Consider the following 10,370-nt stretch of genomic DNA (forward strand, 5'->3'; position numbering starts at 1 on the left):
GTGGATGGTGATTCGTTTGGTGGTAGAACGTTAGATTGTGGTGGTCGGAGTCTACTAGAATCGTGTGTGAAAGTTTGATCCACGGTAGCAAGCAATTAAGGATTGAAATTTGGTAGGGGATTTTCATCTTTGCAATTAATATTACTGTATTTAAAGGAAATTATTAGCAAAGTTTGTGGTTTGGATGGGAAAGTGGTATTTCTAACGTCCGAAATTGGGAAAGTATCATTTTTTGGATGGAAAGAAGTCAGTTAACCTCTCTTCAATAAGCCATTAAATGAGATGATATAATGAGTGACGTAATAAACTGACTATGAAGTTGGAAAATTTAGGTATAACCATGTCCTCTTTATGTGTTCTTAACATACTTCATTAATATTATTATTATCTTTTTATTAATTGAATGTAATATTTTCTTCACTAAATTTCTCTTATTACACATATGAGTAACTTTGTTTTGGTGAATATTCAATTCAAACTCAAACTCCAGAAATAAATCAGGAAAAAAGAGGAAATATTGTGATTTTGACAAAATGGATCATAGTTTCTTCAATTACTTAATCAATGGAATCATAATAAAAAAGTGTGTACATTATTCTTTAATTTGGTCCAGCAGCTTACAGTAAATTACAAATATTGAAACTTATACAAATTTGCTACTAAAAGTGACCCATTGACAGAACACTATACAAAAGGTAACAATGAAGAAAATACTAATACAAAAAGTGGGATTAAATTTCTATCTTCTCTGGAAATTTAATACCTTGATTCCTGCTGCAAAGATTAGTGCAAACAGAACTGAGAATGCAACAACAACAACTGCAACTACTCCAAGAAAATCACGCCTGAAACCGAAAAATTCTCTCAAAAACTGTTCCACTGTTTGTTCTACGCCACCATTTTCTTGGAGTATATCCTGAAGATCTCCGAACTGTGACACAACCAACCCGTACAACGTCCAAGAGACAGGGCATGCCCAGTAGTACCATCTCCACCATATTGGAATTCTCTGTTATCGAGCAAGTTAAGGAATAAAATGAAAGGAGAGAGTTAGTTGGTGATCAGATATGTGTGAGCAGAGGGAAGGTAGTGTTTGAATGAATGAGGGCAGGTAATACTTACAGATCTTGGGATGATGAAACCTGAAAAGCCGTTCCATATTCCGTAAAATGCAGAGGAAACAATGCCGGAGATGTGGTGGTTTGGTGTCATAGCCACAGCCATCATGCCGTAGAAGGTGAAGTATAGTAATGAGAAGTACATGAAGAATAAGTACCAAAAGAACTTAGCAGCATCCCATTCGAATCCAATCATTGCATACACTATGACGCCATAGACTGCAGCTTGAGCAAATATATAAGGAAGCTCAACCACAATCTGCAAAACACGATATTAAGTTAAATTCCATATTGAAGTTCACAAAGACACTTACATGTGAAAGATGTAACATGTTAAAAACCAATACCTGCCCAAAGGCGTACGGCACAGCTGAATACATTCCAGCGGCTCTTTCTCGGTAAAACACTGTCCTTTCAACCGCCACAACTGGCTGTACAGCTGCAGCATTTTGGACACCAAGGAAGATAACAGCAGCATACATGGAACCCATTGCATTAAACAGATCTTGTCTAGTTTTCCTGTGATTTAAAATTTCAAAATGAAGATTAAAGGGTGGAGGAAAATACAAGACTTCAAATTATGGATATGCATAGTGTTATAACTCACGTTTTCATGCCCAAGTCCCAGAACATTGTCCCAAATATCAAAGCTATAAAGGTTGTGAACAGAAATCTGACGGCTGTGTATGATGGATTACGCCAGTATGACCAACGTTGTTTCCATAAGCAAGCCACACACTGGATCAAGAACGATTGTGAATATTGAGTAGGGAAATAGATGTCCTTTGATCCTGGAACAGGCCTGCTTAAATCTTTAATGAGTGCCTTGTTTCTCCTGAAACACATGATATACATCAGCAATAAATTTAAGCTAATAACAATAGAAAAGCTAGATTAGTCATCTTCAGTGCTTGGCACAGAGGTGATATATATTGGTTGAGTGACGTAGACTAGCAGTTTAACATAAACCAACCTGTACAGTTCTGAATTTTTATAGATTTCAGCAAAATCAACACCCAAAACTACTTCTTGAGACATAGAAGTAACTTCCAACATCCAAGTAGCTGGATTGTAACCATCCGTAATTTTACTAACTCCTTGAATATCCTGCACGAAAATAAATGCATTAGTTAATATTATAATGTAATTTGAGTTAAAACTTGCATTACTTGTTATTTGAGAATATTCATCACTTCATACCTCAAAATACTTTATCAGATGTCTAGAATGGCGACCCAAAGGCCCAGCATAAATTTCTTCTCCTCCTCTCTTCAATAGGAATAGCTGCAATGACATGTTTAATGTATCATACTCATGGGATAGAACAGAATCCAAAAGAAACCGTAACCACTATGTGAGTTAAAATTACTCACCTCATCAAAGGCTTCAAATATGTCAATGCTTGGCTGATGGATGGTGCAAACCACCGTTCTTCCTGTGTCCACAGTGTTCCTAACTGTTCTCATAACAATTGCAGCAGCTCTTGCATCTAGACCTGAAGTTGGCTCATCCATAAATATGATTGATGGGTTTGCTACGAGCTCAACTGCTATGGTAAGCCTCTTGCGCTGCTCAGTTGACAGACCATTTTCACCAGGCAAACCAACTAGTGCGTTTCTCAATGGAGTTAATTCCACAAGGTCCATGACTTCGTCGATGAACATCTGCAAACCACCAGTGAAATTATAATTAGTATTATCAACAATTTATTCAACTTGAAGATGATGATAGTGACTAATATGTTTAAGCTCTATAGAGAAAGAGACAGAGAGAAACAATAAGCTGGAAACACAATAGCAATTTCATTTTACCTACCTTTCTAGTGTTGGAATCCACTTCAGAGGGTAAACGGAGCCAAGCGGAATAGGTCAAAGACTCGTATACAGTTACATGAGGAGAGTGGATGTCATTTTGCTCACAGTATCCTGCAATGCGAGCAAACGTTTCTTGCTTCTTTGGGTACCCAGAAATTGTGATGGTCCCATCGATGTATCCGCCAGTTTTTCTACCAGCCAATACATCCATCAGAGTGGTTTTACCAGCACCACTTACACCCATCAAAGCAGTAAGAACACCAGGCCTAAAAGCACCACTCACACCTTTCAGAAGCACCAATTTGTCTTCAGCAACACCTTGGACTTTCATTTCCTGCAAAGTTATATTAAATCAAGTGGTCATCATGTCTGGACTAAATTGCTTGAGACAATATATATCATCCAAACTTTTGCAGATATGTATTGCTTGCAAAACTTAATTTACCGGTGGCATGTCAACTGAGTATGTAATTTCATCAAAGGTGATGGAATGTGGTTCAAATGGAAGAACCATTCCTCTTTTCTTGAGACGAACAGCCTCTGACATGGACGCAGAAAAAGCAGAGGAATTTGATCTCCTCCTAATGACATCTTCTCTCTCTGCATGTCAATTAAAATTTGTCACTGAAAAGGCATATACAGAATAAACATCACAGATATACACACACAAACATGTAAATGAGAATTCTCACCTGAGTGAGCTCTGTGACTCGAGCTACTTCCATAGGTTTGTAACTGAATGGCTCCTCCAGTGCTGTTTTCAGGCTCATCACTTTTAGATTCGTCTGGTACAATAGTCTGAGGCTTATTGAATGCTGCACATATTTGCTCGAAATTAGGTCATATTTTCTCAATTTCAGAATGAATTAAAGTAAAGAAGGTAAAAATACGCACGGTTGAGATAAGTGAGAGCCAAAGTGAAAATGACGTTTAACAGTAGCACGAAACCAACTAGTCCCCCAATTCCTATCCAATACCAATATGCTTCTGTGAAGAATGAGCGAGACTTCAGAACTGCAACTCCTAGTGTCCCATTTGAAGCTGGATCAAACTTTTAAATGAAAGAAGTTATGACATTAGAATATTATCAATAGACAAATACAAATACAAATACAAAAAAAAAAAGTCATTAAATGCATTACTTTATTCCAACTATGTCCAAGAAACTCATTAACCACTATTGCATTCTGCGCATACATCAAAGGTGAACACCAGTAAGCCCATATCCACCATTTCTTGATGTCAGCTGCATTATTAAACAGAAAAAGAAAAAATGTTATATTTAAACTTTGATTTGTAAGATACTAATTGTTTTATCAAAAAGAGGGTATTTTTTATACCTCTTGAAAGGATAAATCCACTCAATGCAAAAAGCAGGAGCAATGCAAATGATCCAAATGTATTAGCAACTATCATGTTCCTGCCCATTGCAGCAATTGATCGGAACATTCCAGAAGACATCTGGTTAACTAGCAAGAGAACTAAGTACTGTTTAAAAAACCTGCAATGAACAGTTGACCTTATTTACTTATCTGTTGAATTAATAGAACAAACATTTCCAGCAAATTCATCATTTTCTTTATCTTCTTACCTGCCAGCGTTGGGATCAAAACCAACTACATAATAGGCTATGGCAACCCAAACAGCAACCTCAATCACTGAGATGGGGATCTTGAGAATCCATGTGGGAAGAGCATATGCCCAAGAAGGATAGAAACGGAGGTCTCTTTGCTTGTAAAAAACAGGAAGCTTAGCTATGGTCATAGAAATCTCTGCCATTCCATTGAACATGACCATAATAACAGTGAAGAACATGGCACCCGTAAAAATTGTTCCATCATTTTGATTATCTCGGGTCATCTTGGTTCGAAAGAAGATTGTACAAGTAAGCAGAGCCATTGCCGTAAGCTAGTTGCAGAAAAAAAAAACATTAAGTTATTATGACTACATAAGTAAGATATTAAAAAACAACTCAAAATGAAGATTGTACACACTTGTGTGAGCTTGAATTTGTAGACAAAAGAATTCCTCTTCATCAGCAAAATTTCTCTTGATACGTTAGCTTTCCACAGCTCCTTCTTGCTAACACCATATGTTTCGGTAGTCAAAGCAGCTGGGTGGCTCTTTGTCTTATCAAATGGAACTCCAAGTTCATTGCCAATTTTCCGACCCACGTGGAATGATTGAAATGCATCAGAAAATTCCTTGACTGTAATAAACCTGTAAGGCTCATCTCTACGTGCCCAATACTGTTGCTGATCTTTCTTTGATGTCACCTGCAACATGTCATTGAATATTACACGTTACATGTGAGCCTCATCTTTCATTTTCATATTGATTGAAAAAAAATAATAATAATAAATTTAAAAATAGCTCTATCAACACATACTTCTTGCAAGAAATCAGCGACGCCTTTTCTTTCGGGACATCTGAAGCCCATGGATTCAAAAAATTCTAGCACTTGTTCACGGGGACCCTGGTACACAATCTGACCATCAGATAGAAGGATAATGTCATCAAAGAGATTATAAGTCTCTGGTGCTGGCTGTAGGAGGGAGACCACAGCGGTTCCATCCAAGATGTGAACAGATTGCCTTAGACAATTCACAATTTGGAAGGTTGTTGAGCTGTCCAAACCAGTTGATATCTCATCCATGAACAGTGCATTCGCTGGTCCAACCAGCATTTCACCTATAATTTTATCATTTAAAAAGGTTATATGCTTGAATAACTGATAGAAAATTGTTATCTATCTCTACAACATAAATGAATTAAGGAAGTTCAGCAATTACCTGTTGTAACTCGCTTCTTTTGTCCTCCTGAGATACCTCTAAACATTTCATCACCTACCATGGTATCAGCACAGACTTCCAGTCCTAAAATCTGTAAATTTATGAGGGAGATTAATTAAACTAGTGATATTATGTTACCTGTTCTTGATAATACTTAAACATTATTGTAAGAGTGATTTAACAATGATTTTACCTTTATAATATAATCAGTAATCACGCTGGCTTCTTGGCCTTCTGTTGCTGCTGCCTGTGACATGGGAATTGACATGGAAATATAAGAAACTTAATCACGATATGTACAACTCAATGCTTACAAATATGACTCTACTCAGAATCCAATTTGCTAACCTGACACAAATTACAAAGACCAATTCACAAAAAAAGGGCTAAATATGGCAGGAATTGAACATTCTAAAGTTTATCTAATATGACATCAAGTCATAGGAAAACATTAAAGAAAAATTGTTGTTTTGATCTTCTTTGATTGGAATGAAAACATATCTTTAAAACAAATTTCAACTTCTCTCACCTTCATGTAGACATCAATATCAGGATCAGGCTTAATATTTGCTGCTTTCTCTCTTCTTGACAATTCCGCCAACATTTCTGCAATATATAGAAGCAGTAATCAGTATTGGCTTAAACTACACAAAAGAACAGCAGCATAAACTCTGAATTTTATAATTAAAGGGGGAAAAGAACCCATGAAACTAACCATAACGGGTTCCGACCCCCTGGCATCTTGCAGAGAAGGCCAAAGTTTCCCTAACAGTCATTTCTCCTATATGCAAATCATGTTGACTGATATAAGCAGCAGTTCTCTGCGGCACAAACTCATTCAGCTGGTGCCCATTGTATGTCACCTCACCAGTTGTCTACAGAACATAATTCACTTCTCAAATTAGAAATAGTAACCAAATAGTCAACATTTTAAAGCTAAATTCAGATATAAAATCACACCTTTAGAGAAGGATCAAGCTTCCCAGCCAAAGCCAACAGTAGTGTGGTCTTTCCAGATGCCGGAGGACCCAAAAGCAATGTCATTCTGCAACAAAATATTGAACCAAATTATAAATAACTGCCAGATATTCTAAATCTGCATTCAAAGAACATATTAGGAATTCAACTCTCACCTCTTGGGCTTGATGATTCCACTGACATCGTTAAGGATTGTAAAGCGTCTCTTTCGATTTTTAAGAATATGCAGATAAGTCAAGAAACCCTTCAAACCAAATCAAAGAAATAAAGTCAAAACTTAACCAGAACAAACACATAAACATAAATGAAAAATAATTTACAAGATTCATATTTTTCTATATTGTTACCTCTATCATGTTGATAGAGAAGTTAACGAAAGAAGGCAAAGCTCTACTTCCCACATATGCTTCTGCCTCAATATTCAAATGCTCAAATCGAACCTCAATTTTAGGAACCTCAATTCCAACTCTGAAAAGAAAGAAATCCAAGAACAAAAAAAAAAAAGTGAAAAACACAAATAAAAACAGGAACAAAACAGAGCTTCTCTGTTCACGAACATGCAAAAACATCACTCTGCATAAACAAGATTAATTTTTTTACCTATCAATACGGTCCCTAAGCTTGTAGAGAAACGCTTCATTATCAACTTCTGCAATTTTAATCAACTTTTCAATCAACTTCTGCTTTTCCTGCGGCCCAAGATTGTCTACCTCAATTTCATCATAACCACCGCGCGAAGTGTTGAGTATGCCTTTCCTCAAACGATCAAACGTTGGCAATTTCTCTAATGCCGCCCATTTTAAAGCCTCTTCATCGTCTTCTTCTCTTACAGACCTTGAAAATACATCAATGGGAACCGCCCTCCTCGACGATCCCCTCAACGAATTACTTCCTATCCGTAAACTTCCCCTCAATCTATACACATCCCCACTATCCATTTCAACAGACTAATCGTTTACACCGCAAAACCAGCTTCAACCCTCCACTCTTGTATCCTTTCTTGATGAAACGAGTTCAACAACTCAACAGGGTTGATCTTTTTAAACTCAATGACCGAGTTATTCAAAGTTCATACACGTTACCATTATATATATATGAGCTCATAAAGAAGCGTCAACATCTACCAGGTGGAGGGTTTCTGTGCAGGTTCCTGGTGAAAACAAAAAAAGTATTTTTTTTTTAATGTTATGATTGAATGGGAGTTTAATATAATTTTTTATATTGAATATTACACGCACGTCTGAAATTGAGGAGTTATTTAATATTCATCTGTATTATCTGTAAAGGTGGAAATTTTTGGTTCACTTGATTAAGGAAGGCGACTGTATACAGTACCGGGAGGAGACCGACAAATTTGGCGCGCCTTTACTTTACACACATGCGCCCAATTGGCTCGTGGCATGTGAATCAAATCCACACAAGATCAGATACAATTTTTCATTATGTTCTTCTTCTAGTATTGGACGCATTTTCATATTCTTTGCAAAATCCTGAAGAAGGGAATTGATTCTTATTCATCGATTATCTGTAACCCATTTTTCAAGAGAGCCTTATTACTCTTACCTGGCACAATCCGAAAATTATGCTTGGAGTCAAAGTGTGATATTTAATGAATTGAAAGAGCAAAAATTATATATATTTAGGAAATGGGATAAAATGAAATATTTCCGAAATAAAGGGGGCCCAATGGAAAAACAGCTTGCATGCTCAAAGGGAGATAAGTAATAATTTTTCCAAATATGAGAGGAGGTTATGATAATTTTTTATATCTTTGAGGTTTTGCTGATATTTCCTTAAACCTCGAGGTAGGTAAGAGTCAATCATTTTGTAATACCCATTGTTTAAAAATAGCGATAGCTCTATGGAGTAAAACCTTGAGATAGGTAAGAGTCAATGATTTTACACCATTTGTTTACCGAAATAATATGAAAGGGTATTTCGCTCGGATAATATTTTATTATAGATTATCAATAAAATTATTATTGTGTTTAGTTCGTGTAAACTATATTGGGTAATTAATTAAGGTATGAAAATATTTTGACACGGTGGAGTTAGGAGTAAGAACAAAGTTCCAATGTATTATGGATAAGGATTCATGCATCAAACCAAAAGTATTTAATATTCCAAGGCCCCATTAACATCACAACTTGCAAGTTGCCCCCAATAATATTATTAACCTTGAAATGCCCTTTATATATTCCAAGGTATTATGGATAAGGGATCATGCATCAAACCAAAAGTATTTAATATTCCAAAGCCCTATTAACATCAAAACTTGCAAGTATATGGGGCAATTTTGTCCAAATAATTAATTAATGAGGTTAAAGAAGTTATTCAACAAATTGGGTTAATTGTTATTTGACATCAATAGGAGGGTATTTGTGTCTGAATTTTTTATTAAATAAGGATAAAATTGGAACAAAAATTATGATTATCATGGTAATCTTAAAATATCATCCTCCAAGTCGATAATGACGTAATCTCCTATATCACATCTCATATTACTTGAGTAATACCAGAACTTTTTATTACATGTTAAACTAAACAATGTAATGATCGGATTAAAAGATAGATTATCAAAGTAATCTTTTTAAGGCCCCTGACAATACGCAACCTAAAGGTAATAATTTATTATATACGACTCTGTTTCCTTCAAACCCATTTGATATAATTTATGAAAATTATGAATTAGTATTATAAGTCAAAGTTGATATAGCGGGATACTTAGAAACACTTATTATATGATAATATAACACAATAATTTGGTATATCATTAAAGGGTTGTAATCAATATTTCAATAAAGAGGTAGATATAAAGAATAAAGAAAGCATTTTGTCTTGAAGATAACATAGATAAGTAGACTATGGAGGTAGACAATATTGAATGGGCATTTTTGAATATTGAAATTGATTTAATGTGGACATAAAGTTGATGTTAATTATCTTGACATTAGGAAACCCATATAGGTGAGCAATTGGAATACAATTGATCTAGCTAGACAAAACTTTGAGTGCATTATAATTGACCCAATTATTCTAAAACGAGTGACATTAAATTTAATAATTTAAAATATAAATCTTAGAGGTTACATTTGACATATAGTATTATTATAATGTTATTAACTCAATTATACATTGGTCTTCTTGGAATTTGATTCCATTGATTCGGTCAAGTGTGAACATTTCAAACAAAGAATGGACTGATTCATCTATTTACTATTTTATTAGCTCATTGAATTTGACTTTTTCTTCAGGTTGTNTAATGTTATTAACCTTGAAATGCCCTTTATATATTCCAAGGTATTATGGATAAGGGTTCATGCATCAAACCAAAAGTATTTAATATTCCAAGGCCCTATTAACATCACAACTTGCAAGTATATGGGGCAATTTTGTCCAAATAATTAATTAATAAGGTTAAAGAAATTATTCAACAAGTTGGATTAATTATTATTTATCATCAATAGGAGGGCATCTGTGTCTGAAATTTTTATTAAATAAGGATAAAACTGGAACAAAAATATGATTACCACGATAATCTTAAAATATCATCCTTCGAGTCGATAATGACGTAACCTCCTGTATCACATCTCATATTACTTGAGTAATACCGTAACTTTTTATTACCTGCTGGACCAAACAATGTAATGATCGGATTAAAAGATAGA

The 10,370-nt window shown here is 35.1% G+C and overlaps 1 protein-coding gene across 1 annotated transcript; it reads right to left on the bottom strand.

Moving 5' to 3' along the window:
* Positions 1-523: 523 nt before the first annotated feature.
* On the bottom strand, positions 524-7,769 carry LOC116135269 (pleiotropic drug resistance protein 1-like). Its single transcript, XM_031420965.1, has 24 exons — positions 7,303-7,769; positions 7,050-7,170; positions 6,858-6,946; positions 6,685-6,769; positions 6,440-6,599; positions 6,254-6,330; positions 5,918-5,971; positions 5,725-5,815; positions 5,322-5,623; positions 4,927-5,208; positions 4,524-4,840; positions 4,273-4,433; positions 4,075-4,178; positions 3,827-3,983; positions 3,625-3,747; positions 3,378-3,532; positions 2,934-3,266; positions 2,492-2,782; positions 2,319-2,402; positions 2,092-2,225; positions 1,726-1,953; positions 1,466-1,637; positions 1,123-1,377; positions 524-1,009 (listed from the first exon to the last, which is right to left on the bottom strand). The coding sequence occupies exons 1-24, from the start codon at positions 7,638-7,640 to the stop codon at positions 740-742; spliced, it is 4,383 nt and encodes a 1,460-aa protein (XP_031276825.1). The 5' UTR covers positions 7,641-7,769; the 3' UTR covers positions 524-739.
* Positions 7,770-10,370: the final 2,601 nt, after the last annotated feature.

The sequence above is a fragment of the Pistacia vera genome, unplaced genomic scaffold (assembly GCF_008641045.1).
Source record: "Pistacia vera cultivar Batoury unplaced genomic scaffold, PisVer_v2 Contig298, whole genome shotgun sequence".
Taxonomy (NCBI): Eukaryota; Viridiplantae; Streptophyta; class Magnoliopsida; order Sapindales; family Anacardiaceae; genus Pistacia; species Pistacia vera.

What these genes read in the sequence shown, in the direction of transcription:
- LOC116135269 (XM_031420965.1), bottom strand. Translation starts at nt 7,640, where the DNA reads ATGGATAGTGGGGATGTGTATAGATTGAGGGGAAGTTTACGGATAGGA. An exon ending in TCGCTGATTTCTTGCAAGAA is followed by an intron (nt 5,209 to 5,321) that starts GTATGTGTTGAT and finishes GACATGTTGCAG; the next exon opens with GTGACATCAAAGAAAGATCA. An exon ending in TGGATTTATCCTTTCAAGAG is followed by an intron (nt 4,179 to 4,272) that starts GTATAAAAAATA and finishes TTAATAATGCAG; the next exon opens with CTGACATCAAGAAATGGTGG.